At 39.3% G+C, this 15,934-nt stretch overlaps 1 protein-coding gene across 7 annotated transcripts in view; it reads left to right on the forward strand.

The window, feature by feature from the left end:
- The window catches only part of CADPS2 (calcium dependent secretion activator 2), a 651,719-nt gene that overhangs the window by 565,926 nt on the left and 69,859 nt on the right, over positions 1–15,934 (forward strand). For all 7 annotated transcript variants that reach the window (XM_088457657.1, XM_088457656.1, XM_088457651.1 and 4 more), the window contains 3 exons: positions 34–108; positions 2,232–2,315; positions 4,577–4,609. In XM_088457657.1, coding sequence (XP_088313783.1) covers positions 34–108; positions 2,232–2,315; positions 4,577–4,609 — 192 coding nt within the window. The remainder of the gene's footprint in view (positions 1–33; positions 109–2,231; positions 2,316–4,576; positions 4,610–15,934) is intronic.

A 15,934-nucleotide genomic window follows, 5' to 3' on the forward strand; every position in this document is an offset into this window, starting at 1 on the left:
AAACTACATTACTTTCTATCTTCCAAAATGCAGCAACAGTACCATTCCAAAATAGATGACTTAATTGAGGAAACTGTTACAGAAATTATATCACTCCTGGTTTCTAAGGTAAGTATTGTTTTAATATTCTCTGTTTGGTAATATTATTCTGTTTCTATATTTTATGTTTTAAACAATGTTTGATTCAATGAGAGGAATTCGGGGGTTGGGTACAGCATCCCGACAGTCAGAATAATGGCACAGGCAGCGGGATCCCGTAAGTTAAAATATTGGCGAATGTTACTAACCCTTACCCTAACCCACCCCATACACAGCCTAACCCTAACCTTCCTCTCCCACAGCTTATCCTTAACCCTCCTCTCCCGCAGCCTAACCCCCTCCCCCTCGTAGGTAAACCCTAACCCTCATACTTTCCGTTAGTAGTTGTTGGCATTCTGATCCGTTGGGATCCCGCTGCCAGGAGTATGAGCGTCAGGTTCTAACTGCTGGCATGCCGTCTACGTCCAGAATTCAGATCATAGCAATGTGCCACCAGATATCACTGCGCTATCTGGCTGTGCACATTACTATGGTATTATGGTATTAAATAATATATACTTAGATAACACATTTCTTTAAAGTGCACGCTGACACCTATACACCATTTCACACCCACACATCCATTTGTGGGATGAACCAGTATTAACTACAATGCAGTTGACTAGAAAGGAGCACCTCATGAAGAGTCTCAGGGGGAGATGTATCAAACCTTTGAGAGAGATAAAGTGGAGAAGTTGCCCATAGCTTCTAGCTATCATTTAACTGGCAGACACTATAAATTGAAAGAAGCTGATTGGTTGCTATGGACAACTTCTCCACTTTATTTCTCTTGAAGGTTGATAAACGTCCCGCTCAGTTACGTCACCAGTTCATAGTAATAAAAGCCATTTTCTATTCTATTGATTGTGTCCACAAAATGTCTATCTCCACTGTGTTGTGGTGACAATGCACTGAAAACATTTGAATTGCTGTATATAGCAGCAGTAGACAATATTTAGTTCTTAAGAGATGTTATGCAACTAATAGACCCTACATGCAGAGCTGTATTAAGGCTTTGCAGGCCCTGGGCATTTAAGACTGGGGGGCCCTAAAGAGTAAAATTTGGGGACGCAGGATTGGGTTCTTGTGCGCAAGCCTTTCACATGTACATGAAAAGGGAGTGTGATCACACATCATGCCCCCAATTCATGTCACGCATGGTGCGTGTATATCACTTCCCCAGCTGCTGGGCTGCCCCTCCCTTGCATGCACAGCAGATGAGAGCTTTTCCTCCCCATCTTTATACCCTGCAGGACAATGCAGCCCAAGAGGGGGGGGGCAGTAAGTTATACACCTTAGATTCTGCTTTCTGTGTCTGTCTAGTTGACATTGTTTCATCCAGATGGATAACATCATAACTTCAAATAAATTGACATATAGGCAAAATACATATCTACTTGCAACTAATTTCTGCAATGAACACAATGTTTTACAATAAATATATTTCAAAGGTAGGTACACCTATCATATAGGTAAGTCGTACTATTGTACGAGTACATACTTACTGTGCGCTGCAGTCTTCATGGTCTTCTTATAGAGTCATAGGAAGAAATGCTGTAAGAATGATCTATCTATGTGATATGTATAGTAAACCACTATTCTAATCTTTAAATCTTTCCATTAATTGATACTATGTTTGGGAGCTAGTGCTCTTTGTATAGCAGTCAAATCTTTGTATAGCAATCAATCTATCAATTGGGGTTATTCAGCGTATTGCAGATTATTGTCCTAAAAATAGCGGCAATGTATGCGATTCACTGATTCTGACCAAAAATTGATTGGAATCAGTAAATCAGGTTTTCCAACTTGTTGGATTTCACCAACCAATCGGGCTGTAGATTGCTAGTGTATGATAACGATCAGCCGAATTGCCAATCGTTACTAGTAAAGTGATATGAGTATTTCACGTGGACAGATCCATTCTTTGGTAAAAATGATCTACAAATCACTGAAAAATGTTGGCAATGTATGGGCGCATATTGGTGATTTGGAGAATCTTTAAATTAGGAGGAAAAAACAGAATCTGTGAATCTGTTTTTGTGATTGCTGATGTATGGGCCCCATAATTTTCTTTTCTAAGTAATTCTCTGCACTACTATTCATTATCATACTATGATTTACATACCAACTCACAGATCTAATTTATTTGAAAGTTTGTTTCAGTGCTAGAAGGGGTTCTATCAAAGTTGGCAAGGTACGATGAAGGAACCATCTTTTCATCTATACTTTCTTTCACTGTGAGTATATTTATAAAATTCTGATTATAATATACTGTGGTAAAGTAACTCTCATTCAATAACATAGGGTGCACCATGTGTTGGATGCTTAATAGAGTTAAATAGAATATGCATAATGCAGTCAATAACAGGCTTTCAAGCTTTATTAAGTTTCATTCCATGATTTTTATCAGGTCTATTTAACCCTTGCTTCAGAGTCACACTTTTAAAATTGCATTTATTTAGAATCCCATTATTGGTGTGGTGTAGAAAATTTGATTTTGTTTTGTATTTAGAATTGTTGTTTTTTTTGTTATTTGTTTGTACTACTTATGCCATCCAAAGTGGCCATCAGGATAAAAGTTACATTTTATAAACCACTAACTGTTGCCAACATTTTTTTTGTTATTTGATGTGTTCTAGTTGTATTACTTTGCATAAGGGCTCTGTCGCGGGAGTGGCCAACGTGACCAGCTGTGCTATACAGACTGGTGGCGGCAGCACCTTCACTCACCACTCACACTAATGTCACTGTGTGTCCTGTGCACAGACTATGTAGACTATTCAAGTGAACACAGGCCCTAAGCACTCCCCGCCCACCCCTTACCAGCCGCGCTTGGTGCCACACCTTTCTCTTGCATTGATGATTTCAATAAATATTGTTTTTGTTATTGCTCAGTTTTAACTTGACGGATCGATGATGAAACAAAGTGCAGTTTTTTCCTAGGAGTTTCCACTACAAAATGATGCAGTTAGACTTGAAACACACACACACGCAACGTTCTTATATTAGTATAAATTACAAAAAGGAAATTATTCACACCACTTGTCACCACCATTGCAAATCTGTGTGTTTCTAGCAAATAAATATATACATTTTTTTATCATGTTTTGATCAAAATGATTTAAAATTGGAGCCTAGCATCAAGGGATTCTCAATCCATGTAAATGATATGCTTCACACGCCATTAAATTGAAGTAAAATGTTTCTACCCTCTACTTTCAGCCCGATAGAGAATTGTTATTATACAAAATAGGCACTTTTTTATTATTATTTTTCTAGATTCAAGTCTAGTTTATTGACCATTTTGAATAACCCATTACTTTCAAACATTGCTGTAGAACAGAGACCACTCTGAAAAAACTAGAATCATAGTTGAAATTACAATTTCCAAACAAGTATTGCCTTGAGACAATTTACAAAAAAGAATCATTAGTGATTACCCTACTGGATTTTTATTTTACATTCCAGGATTCAAAAAGGGTTGAAATTTCAATATACTGTTAATTATTATACATGATTACTCAAAAAGGTATTTGCCTCCATTGTCACTGTTTGCATAATGTTTTATCACAGTGTCATTGATTTTTTATGCACTGACATAAATAATGCATTGTTGTCTGTTGTTGTTATACCTGATTATGGATAAAGTGTAGTTTGAAATGTGTCAGTTGTCCTGTCCTATTAGTTACTTCATGATGTTTAGGAGATGATACAATTAAATGCAACTGTATGTTCAGGAGATGTGCGCACTGCACATCGCCAGTACCTTGCCCTGAAACATGCAATCTAATATTGAATTGTCACCTTAATATCTGTGGAATGTGGGAAGGCTACCTGCTCTTCTGGAAGTCGGGGAGAACCACCCAATATTATGGGAGTCTTCTGAAGTAGGCAAGTATGAGTTTTGTCCAATTTTCACCAGATGGTAATGCCAGTAATCTCATCTAAAATGGACCAATGATTCCCAGACCTGTGACCCTTTACATCACAATATAATGCACTGATCATAAATACAGGCCTAGTGCAAAGATGGGCCTATTAATGCGCAATGTTATTGTTCTTCTTACTCTTTTAATTCCCTATCATAAAACACTCTCAAAACATTCACAAAGTGCTTGTGTTCAGCATTTAGAAATTCTGTATATTTATATAGATACCTCGTATGTAGATGCCACTATAATGGTTAATTAATGTCAAGTTTTTAAAAAGATGCGCTTAGTAGTAAATGTGGATTTCCTAATATAGTTTTCTATCAATCAGTGTAATGTGACATTTATTTTTAAAGAGTAACCGTTTCTATTTTAGCCATGCGTTACAGTATTACACTGTGTTAATGATTAAATTGCTTAATCTAGAATTTGATTTGATTAAACAAACTGTGTAACTAGCCCAATTGTACAGTCAATAAATGAGCACATTAAATACAGTAATATATGCTCACAACTGAATAATCACATCAGCAATTATTTGTGTAACTTTACCATATTTGTGTTTTCAGGTGAAAGCTGCTTCAAAGTATGTGGAAGTGCCAGTAAGTAATAATAATGCCATTTTCTTGGAGGTTAATTGGTACTGTACTGTCTTTACATTTAGTATAACTCTAAGGTTATTATATACTGTATATCAACTTTTATTTGATTATAGAGAATTATTGCTGCAGAGCCATTTGGGAATGTGTTCCAGAATGTACAACCTCTTTATCTTAAAACAACTTATCATTAGGTAAACTGAAACACTTATTTTACATTTAGGGTTAAATTACACTTTTGGTTAAGTAAGATGGATGCATGTGGCAGATTTTCAAGTCAAGCAGTAATTCTTTTTTATTTCTTTGTGAACAACACTAGACGCTGATTTGGTGGTAGTAAAAACATCCTTAAGGAAGTGTTCAATTTTGTTTAGCAGAGATCATTGTGTTAGAGTGAAGGGATCCCATAGGAATTAGCGAAAACCTCTTCATAGTCCCCCTGAGCCAAGTGGCAACATTGTTTTTCTCAGTGCACTTTTCCAGTTGGCAGTAACCTAGTAACTCTCGTACACCAAATACCAAAATATTTTCCTCTATGATGCAAACCGTAAACTTGAAAAGCGTTGCTCTGCATTTAATTGTGTTAGGTGTTACTGTTTGGTGTGTCCAGTTGAAAATTTAGGTGAATATGTAAAGCTTTGCAGCTGAATTTTCAAGACCACTAAAGCCATAAGAGCCAGCTCTGTGGGTGCTGTAGTGCTTGAGCACCCCTGATATTTGTGCTGCCTCAGCCACTAACTATGTTTAAGCATAGCATTTTTCAGTCTTATAAGCAAAGTGAGCACTGTAACCATGTCATTAAGTTAGCTCCAATGCGCACAATGCCTTTTACTATACATTTCATTCAATTCTACATTTATTTTTACCAAGTGCACTCCACACTGTGGTACAGACATAATCATGGGTCATTTCTCATTTTAGAAAATGATTAGAAACGGCTAGTCTCGAAAAAGCATGGATGTATGGACAAAAAGTCACATTTGGGCTCCATTTAGGCACTATTGTGTTATACAGTAAAGGTTTAATGTAAATGCAAATGCACCGATGACATCATTTGAACAGGAAAAGTGACCAGTGTCCCATGTGTGAAATTCTACAGTTGTATGGTATCAGTTGGGGACCTGTCCAAGCCACAGATAGTACCTTGCCATTGCAGACTGCTGCTTTACAGGTGACTTTGATGACCAATCTCATAACAGATGAGATCTCACTGGAATGAGACCATTTTGGAGAAAGAAGTTTAGGCCAGTGACATTTTTAATAAAGTTGATTTTTAAAAAATGGCAGTTGGAGAGAGGAAAGATGAGCGGCAGTTATTGCTAGCAAGGCAGAGGAGCAGCTCTGGGATTCTGAGGAGCAGTCATTAGGAGAAGTTTGTGAACTATGTGGGAGACACTGCTCCCCATGAGACTAATAGTTCAAAATAAATAGTTTTTGAATAAACCTACATTTATTGAGAACAAAGGGACAAATGGTATCTTTACCTCTCATTCCAATTGGATGCAAGAGTAGAACGTCAATGTTTTATCTAAGTTGAGATCTGACATGTCATAGAAGCGAAGCCCCTTTTTAACTGTGAGTATAACCTTCAACTAATTTTCAAGAGGAATTAATTGGGTATTACAAAGAGTGCATCACGATCAGGATTTGGCTTTTAAAGTAAGGAAGACCCTAGTCAGAAGAAAATGTTGCAAGATCCAGGATTCCTGAACATGGGAGCTAGAAATTTAAGATGGGAATGTCTACTTTTGTGATATCCCATTAAAATAGGGCCTTTTTTGAAAACAGTGTAGTGGCCAGTGCCATTTTAAATAAAAGTAGTCATTTAAAGACTGACAGTTGGAGCTGTTAAGAGGGCAGAGCTGAGGGAAATGCTGATCAGGAAGGTCCATGCTCCCTGCCTTTGATGAGAAAACACCTTTATCATGGGGGGAAGTCACAGATGATCAGGAGGAGACCTACGAGAGGCAGACCTTCAATAGAGGTGCATCTTTGGTGACAGACTGACAGCTGCTGTGCTTTCCTGTGACCCCTGTGCCATGTAAGAGAGGTACAGAGGGAGCTGTCCCAAGTGTTGTTATGTTAGTGATGTAGTCAGTGTACTACTAGCATGAGTCTGATCATCTTTCCCAGTTGAATATAGCCAAAGAGAATAGCACTGACCACTAAATCGTGGATTTTCGCTTAGCAGCCATATTTTTCAGAGGAACTTCACTTATCAGCTGCCTCCTGCTGTTGAATTGATACACTACACTACACCAACTAAGCTAAATCTTATAAAAATGATGATAATGCTTCTATATTAAGCCATCAGAGAAGAAAGAAATTGATATTACAATAATTGCATTAAACATGGAAGACTTGAGACTTCCGTTTTTAGTTTGATGGAGAAGGGAAGCTCCGTTACCCAGCCCAGAAACTAGCATTTCACGGCTCCCCAAGCCTCAGCTACTGCCCCATTTACATTCCTCAGAGCTCACAGAGAGTCCATGGACCACTACCTCTCAGCAGCTTCTCTCCCACCACCGCAAACAACCAGGCAGTAGAAACGCCGCGTCTCTCCCAACATGGCGCCGGACGCCGATCATGCTGCAGCGTCTTTAGCACCCAAGAAATCAGCAGCTGAGATGGATGGCTTCTTCCCCTCCCAGGTATGCTGCTCTCTGGATGCCCCAGCAACTTATGGTGACATAGTGGAAGCCATTAGAGCACAATGGCTCCGCTGCTTACACAAGCTGTGGCTGATGCACAGCTCAGTTAGGCAGTCTCACACAGAGAGTTAATGAAGCAGAGCATAAAATAGGGGCAGCATTTCATGAGATAGAGTTAAAACACTCCATGAATGCTCTTTATAATGAAAATCATCAACTCTGGAACAAAGTAGATGACCTGGAGAACAGGTCCCGTAGAAACATTACAGATTCCAGGAGCCCCACCAATCTGACATAGTGTAAAGGGACCTGCTCTTGCCCATTTCATCCGCAATACTCTGCCCACCATTTTGGGCATTGAAGCAGAGTGCAGTGATCTGACAATAGAGACGGTCCACATATTAGGTCCAGTTTCCACACAAACAAAAGCTCGCCCTAGGATCACATTATTCAGGTGCCTCAACTACCTTCACAAAGTAGCATTCTGGTCAGTGTCATGCAGAATTAAATCAATTATGCGGAAAAACCATAGGTTATATATCTTCCAAGACTATTCTGTGGAACTGACAAGGGCCCGCAAAGCCTTCTCTCCAATATTCTCAAAACTAATCACAGAAGGGTGAAAATTTGGCCTCCTATATACTGCTAGACTGCGTATATACAATGGAAAATCGTTCAAAGATTTCACCACCCCGGATGATGCTTCTGAATATCTGCATGAACTCTCTTATTCCGCTTCTTCAGACATAACTGACCAACCCTACAACCATAGTTGATCTCCAATTTATGAAGTTCACCACTCATGAATACATAATACCTGCTCTTGGTGTTGGAGTACTGCTCCTGATTTACTAACATTAACTTGGATATAACCCCCATTAGGGGCTTTCTGCAATTGTTATATTCCGTGTTCTTCTTTTGTGCATTTAACAGGGGAATAACTAACAAAAAAAAAAAAACGAACAAAGGGGGGATCAGAATATAGTAGATATACATGTTGTTATTCTATTCTAATATGTTTATTGCTGCATTTCTCTCCTCATTTTAATGGCTCTCTCGTTCATTTGAATATATGTTTAATAGCTCCTAATATTCACTGAAATTCATGGGGATTTCCAGAGTTAAACCGTCCTCATCTTCCGGGCTGGAGCTCTATCACAGTTACCAGCTCGGTTATATCTTTAGGGTTACTAGTTACCACCTTTATAAAAAAAATTTATAACATACAGGAAGTATGATGTTATTCATATTTAAATACATCAACATATTCTTTATATGTCTTCTTCATCAGAGCATCCCGCAATTTGTCTTTTTATGTGGTTTGTCTCCTCCCAGCCCTACTGTTCTTTCCCTTTCCCTCTCTTCCCTTTGTTTTTGGCAGGTGCTGAACATCTCTAACCACAAAGTTTTTCAACCTCCATGTACCCAATTCCAATGCCTGACATAGTAGTAGGTTCCTATAACGTAGGCGGTTTTAATTCGCCGATAAAAAGATGAAAAATCCTTATTCATTTATCCAAACAAAAAATTTAACTAGCTTTACTCCAAGAAACTCACCTCATCCCAGAAGAGATAGTAAAACTAAACATGCTGGGCTGGTCAGTACTGGCCTCAGCCCATTTCCACTCTAAAGCACGAGGAGTAGTTTTCCTGGCAAAGAAACATCTGCAGGCACAGGTGCTGTCCATTATCTCTGACCTGGAGGGCCAATATGTGATGAGTACCATTACAGTTCAAGGTCGCAGGTTAGTTCTCTGCAGCGTGTATGCCCCTAATATCTATTCCAGACCCTTTTTCCAGAAGTTGTTAGCCACTCTGTTACCCCTTAACGATGACCCCCTCTTGTTGTGCGGGGATTTTTATCTGATCTCTTCTAAATTCATGGACAGATCAAATCAAACATCCCGTAGTCCTTCTTTATCTAAGCTGGGCATCCCACAGGTTTCAGAAGGCTTAAATTTAGTTGATATTTGGAGAGCATTGCACCCTACAGACAGGGAATATACCTGTTTCTCAGCCGCTAAAGGGACACTCTCATGAATTGATTATCTCTTATTCTCACACTCAATCTTCCCAAAAGTCTCTTAGGCCAGTATAGAGACAATCTCTTTATCAGATCATGCTTTAATTACGGCATCTCTCCACTTTCCTGATGAGTCTGGGTCAGTTAGACTTTGGAAATGTCCTATTCACCTCGCACAGTCACTAAAATTCAGAAATAGACATGAATCCATATGGGAAGAGTTTAAAAACAATAATCTCCTCCATTCAGAGTCAGATCCAATCCTTTTCTGGCAAGCAGCTAAAGCTGTCATCAGGGGAGAAGTCATATCTTATGTTTCTTCCACCAACAAAAAATACTCCACTCTATATTTATCCCTCCAAACTTCTCTATCAGAAGCCTTTCAGCAATATAAAATCTCACCTTCACCTCACACCAAACAAGTATATAATACCGCCAAGATCCATTTTGAAGAACTCATGCAAAAAATGGTGATAGATACCTCTTTTTCTGTTCAACACCGGTATCATAAATTTGGTAATAAAACCGGGTGCCTGCTCTCAAATTTAGTAAGTGGGACTCGTACTCCTACGGTAGTACATCCCCTGAAAACTCATACAAGTTCTCTTACTTCTTCTAACACAGAAATAGCCGAAGTCATGCATGCCTTTTTTGAAAAATTGTACTCACAACCTCACCAGCCATACCCAGAATCCCCCAATAGCACTTCCGAATCTCCTCCCTTTGACTCCACTTATTCCTCTTCCACATCTTTCTGGGACACCATGCCTCACCCTATTATTTAGCCTGAAATGTCCCAAACTCTCATGAAATGAAGTTCAAACAGCCATTAAACACCTGAAACCAGCCAAAGGTCCTGGACCAGATGGTTTTAGTGGATATTACCTCATATAATCCACCCTGACCAAACCGGCTTTATATTAGGCAGACATTCAGTAGTAAATGTACGACGAGTCATATCAGCAATTGCTGCGACCTCTTCCCAGGTAAATTCACCTATCAGGCTAATGTTATCCCTCGATGCTGAGAAAGCCTTCGATCTAATTTCATGGAATCACTTATTTCAGACTGTCTAGATTTGGCCTTCCAGATTATTTTATAGTTTCCCTAAAGTTGCCGTATTCATCTCCCCAGACACAGGTTTTGTGTAATAGCTTTCTCCCCCCCCCCCCCCCTTTTACAATCTGCAAAGGTACTAGGCAAGGTTGTCCCCTCTCCCCTCTTCTCTTTACCATAGCCATGGAACCCTTGACCATTGATCTCCGTTCCTCTGAAGTCATTAAGGGGATTCAGATCGGAAGCGTTGATCTAAGAGTTTCCCTCTTTGCGGACGGCATGCTCTTGTTAATCTCAGATCCTGATACTTCTACTCCTGTAATACTAAGGATTATCTCCTCCTTTGGCAATTTTTCTGTATACAAGATCAACGTCTCCAAATCAGAGTTACACCCTTTACTTGGATCCCCGTCAATCCTCTCCACTATCCCCTCTATCTCTTCCTTCCACATTACAACCAACAAAATCACATATTTAGGTTTACAAATAACCAGATCTTTCTAAATTATATGAGGCAAACTTCACCCCAATACTATCTAAAGTTGCAAATTTACTAGATAACTGGAAACTCCTTCCACTCTCCTTATTAGGCAGAGCAGCAGTGCTTCAAAGTATAGTATTCCCTAAAAAATTTGATATCATGCAAATGTTCCCTATTTGCATTTCCAAATATGATATCGCCTTTCTCAAAAAATGCATGTCTCGGTTTTTATGGCAAGAGAAAAAATCTAAAATAGCCTTGGCTAGACTACAAGCAACACGCAAGTCTGGAGGGCTTGGAATCCCAGATTTCTCCTCTTTCTCAATCTCCATTTTTTTTATTTAGGTATATTGCTGATTGGCTTCTTAACAAAGAATCCTATACTGACCTGGCATTAGATAAGGAACTTTTTACCCCTTTCGCACCCAATGCCCTACTTCATACCAAACCTTCCAATATCCCTATCATGATAAAAAATTATATTATCTTCCATGACACATACCACTCATGGTTAATGCTAAATAAAAAATTTCACAGAAATCCATTGGTGACTCCCTGTGTCCCCCTATGGAGTAACCCCTCTTTTATCTCCTCTCTATCCAACACATTTTTTTTACTCTGGAGAGACTAGACTCTGCTTCCAAAGTCTTTGACCCAGGAGGCAATATTTCTCAATTTTCCTCACTCCGGGACAAATTCTCTCTCCTGCAAAATCATTATTACATGTATTTACAGGCCCACCAGTATATCAGCACAATTAATACCTCAACCTCTACCCCCACAGAATCCGATCCCATCCTATCTGTGTTAAAATTACGTAAAAAAATATGATCTTTTTACTCAGAACTGATGTCAGTTGGCTCTGAATCACACTGGAAGAAACTGACATCTAGCTGGAAACAAGATATACTCAATATATCTACTTCTAAAGTTTTATTGACTCACTATGACACAACAATGAGACCCCTTCATTCGGCATACCTACAAGAGGTTCATGTACGCATGCTGCAGAGGGCCTACCTGTCACCTGCACAACGCAAATATATGGTCCCAGTGGAACCAGGATTTTGCCTTAAATGTCATCACTCAAATGACATTTTTTTCCATTGTTTCTGGAGTTGTGGTAAGATCAAAAAATTTTGGAATAAGGTTCTTCTTTTCATCAATAATTCTTTCTCGCACTTTCACCTGATCCTTTGGCCTGCCTTTGTGCAAATTTTGTGAATTGGGATTTAGGCCCTCTAAGAAAGTCCATAACCCCCATACTTACTGTAATGGTCACTATCTCAAAGAAAATAATACTCGTGTAATGGACGACTAGTTCTTCACCATCCTTGAATGAAGTTAAGCAAAAATTATTACAATTGCTATATCTAGTTAGACGTTCCACATTGCCTAATATTGAAAAAGGTGTTATAACATTTTAAAAGAAATGGGGCTATTTATAAACTCCCTAGAACTTGCTGTTCAGTAGCACATTTTTTAATTATTTGAAACTACAGAATGGAATTTGCTCCGCAAAATTCTGGTAGAATCCTTAATTGAATATTTGAATAATCTCCTGATTTTATCTGGATCTCTAATTCCCAAAAAGTTCATGCTACCTGTAATATGCCCCCTCCTCCCCTTATGTTTGTTGTCTTGTTCATATGATTTGTTATTCTTCTGTTTCGTCTTACTTAGATAAGACTTGTTCTTGACTAAGTATTTATATTTACCTTTGCTCAGGTCTTTATTTGAATTATCCTAATCTTCTACAATGTTATGGATTTAACATCGACCATTTTAATGTATGATACCATCATAAAGTTTATATAATTGGTCGATATACTATATGTACTTGACATACTGAACCAATATATTTTGGTTACAACTTTTTTTTTTTTCTTTCTGTTCTTTTGTTTATTGTATTCTGAAAAATCTCAATAAAACAGATTTGAAAAAAAACATGGAAGACTTAATTTTCTTTATAAGACCAGTTATCAGCCCCAGGATAGACTGTAAAACTCACATGCACCATGGTGGAGACCATCTAAAATGCAGCCGCGGTGTCCTATAAGTGCTGCCCGAACCATCTCTTATGTGATTGTTTTTATTTTCTTACACAGCACTGTTACAATCGTCATTTCAGTAAAGACTCACTTTATGCATGCATTTTTGATTAAGGGCCCCAACTCTACACACTGAGCTCCAGAAAGGTAGTTTGTACCTCTGCCCGCACCACATCATTTACACCTTTACCACCCAGGGCGTTACATTTATGTCACACATTAACCCCATCACATTGCCCTACTATTTTGTGGGCCCCTGACTCGCAACATATACAGCGGATGCTCGTGATTCTGAACACAACACCTTGACAGATTTTAAAAATAAAATGCAGTCTATGTTCTACCTGTACCCATTAACAGACCATCTGCTGAAAAGCACAACCCTGTGAGAAGTGACTTCATGGCTGCTGGAAGAAAGAAAAACAGCACCACTCATGCCGAACTGACTAGCTGCCACATTTGGCACAAGAGCATTGTCTGAGCATAAGATGAACTTTTACACAAGAAAAAAGCAGCCAGGAGAAATGCTGAGTTACCCTCAGCCTACTGCAGGCGCTTTGAGCTCTGCAGGTTTTCGATCCAACAGAAGTCAGACCAACAGATGACATATTGATTAATCAGTTTATAGAGGGATCCCATGGTGAGAACATAAGGGCACAGTTATGCCTGCTTCAGCTACAGTCCCCAAATAGCTTATACTTGAACTTAAAAGAAGCTGCTATTAAAGTGGTAAGGAGATTTCAAGGGCAAGAATTGTCTTTTCCTGAGATGCCAGGGTTACCTACAAAATAAATACCCTCCAGAGACTATGCAGCAGGAATCATGGGACCACACACACACTGAAAGAAATTGTTGTACAGGGTGCACAGGCCCTTACAACTGATCCACTTAGTGCTATAAAAGAGCAAGTTGCTGTACTGACCCATGGGATAACTGAAATGTGTCATGGGTTGCTGAATTTCATGGACAACCCACAGAGCACCAGAAGACACCTCTCAGACCATGGTCGTCTTATATATGTAGGCACTGCCATAGAAGTGGCCTTATGGAAAATGCTTGCAATCAATTGGAGTCTTTAAAAGCAAAGATTAAGATGGCATTAGAAAAAGGACATCCCAGAGATGTGGACCCATGTTCTGCAGTCCGCAATCAAATTAAAGTGGTTATCACACCAGCTACGAGCGTGAAACCCCTGACATTGAGTATGAAACCCCTGGCAATGAGCATGAAACCCAGAGCATGAGACCCCTGGCAAGGAGCATGAAACCCAGAGCATGAGACCCCTGGCAACGTGCTTGAGACCCCTGGCAACGAGCGTGAAACCCAGAGCATGAGACCCCTGGCACCACGCATGAGACCCCTGGCAATGAGCATGAAACACCTGACGACGAGCATGAAACCCAGAGCATGAGACCCCTGGCAACAAGCATGAGACCCCTGGCAACGTGCATGACACCCAGAACATGAGACCCCTGGCAACAAGCATAAAGCCCCTAGCAATGAGCAGGTAATTTAAAAGTAATTAGAAGCCTTACTGTGGGGAATAAAATGGTGTCGGGGCAAATATGTAAGTGCAACTTTGGTAATAGTCATTACAGTGTGTGGCATAATGTGTAATGGGCATTATGGTGTTTGGAATAATGTAAGTCACTATACCAGGGACATCTGATGAGTGCACTGCCTTATGGAGGAGCAAGGATTGTAAAGTGCCCTGCTCCCTGTGAAAGGAATACAGTTCAAATAAATAGTTTTCAGTAAACCTACCTTTATTGAGGACAATGGGACATGGGTATCCTTACCTCTCCACCTGACTAGATACCAAATTAGAATGTCACTCTTTTTATTCAAGTTGAGATCTAATGCGAAACAGAAGCGAGGACCTTATGTCACTGTGAGCATAACCTTCAGGTAAATTTCAAGGGGAATTCATCGGGGTATTACACATGTATGTTAGCATTTGGCCACTTTGGTGATCCTCCAAGGGCCCCTCAATTGCTTTTATTACAACGTGTGACAAAGAGAATTCAGCGTGGAGAATGATGTCGGACTACTGTATCTATGGTAGTGAATTTGTTTTTGTTTTTTTGCTGTTTCTTAAATCTTTTTTGTATTTGTTGCCAAATTTGTAGGCATTCTAAATTTTTAAATCTTACTTTCCTGGTTCTTTATTATAGCAACATTTGGATGCTATTTAAACCATTGCTGGGGGTTTGAGCAAATGCTGTTTCTTGTCTGGTCTCTAATGAAAACGTAAACTCTCTCTTGTGAATGTCAGTGTATTGTTCTAAAAAGTGACTACATAGTTTCTCCCCACCAGTATTGACTTGTAAACGGTAGAGCATGCACCTGTGGGATTAGGTGTAGCAGCAGGAAGCAGGAGCATTTGCAGCATATAATTAACCAGGAATTTAGTGTTTTTAAAATGCATGTTCTCCATGCCAGTTTGACTGGAGATTAACTTTTGGAAGAATCAACTGAAGTCTACACCCTTAATAAACCTTGTTCCCCTGTATTCAGTTACTTGTGTAACTAGTGATAGAATAGTCCATGACATTGTTTGATTTTCTAATGTGATTATGTCTTCACACCTCACTCATTTAAATCTTTTCTGTGAAAGTATTCTGTATAATTTGCACTCTTGTCAGAAAATAGAAAACCCCAAGTAAATTTGGAATCTGGAATATATTATTGTGCCACAAAATGTAAAAAGGCCTGCATGAAGTAAATACATCGATGTACGTTCATGGCCTGATTCAGAGATTTCTGCTAATGCAATTTCGAAAATATGCTAATGTATTTAAATGCTTACTCGAGCATAGGCACACCCACGGCTGCCTTCTCATACTATGTACAACAATGTAAACATCGGGAACATTGAAGAAGATCGGGCAGCCACGCAGCTTCTGAGTGATGTGTGAACTGTCTCAAACACTGCGTCTCTCCTGACATGGAGAGAGCTCTCATGCTGCGAAGGAGATTGCAATGACTGATTTATACACACCCATGCAACAGCATTTAAACCGGTAGATACGCCTTTGTTTCTTTATCCACCCCCTTTTCCTCCCC

The sequence above is a fragment of the Taudactylus pleione genome, unplaced genomic scaffold (genome assembly GCF_031769625.1).
Source record: "Taudactylus pleione unplaced genomic scaffold, aTauple2 ptg000041l, whole genome shotgun sequence".
Lineage (NCBI taxonomy): Eukaryota > Metazoa > Chordata > Amphibia > Anura > Myobatrachidae > Taudactylus > Taudactylus pleione.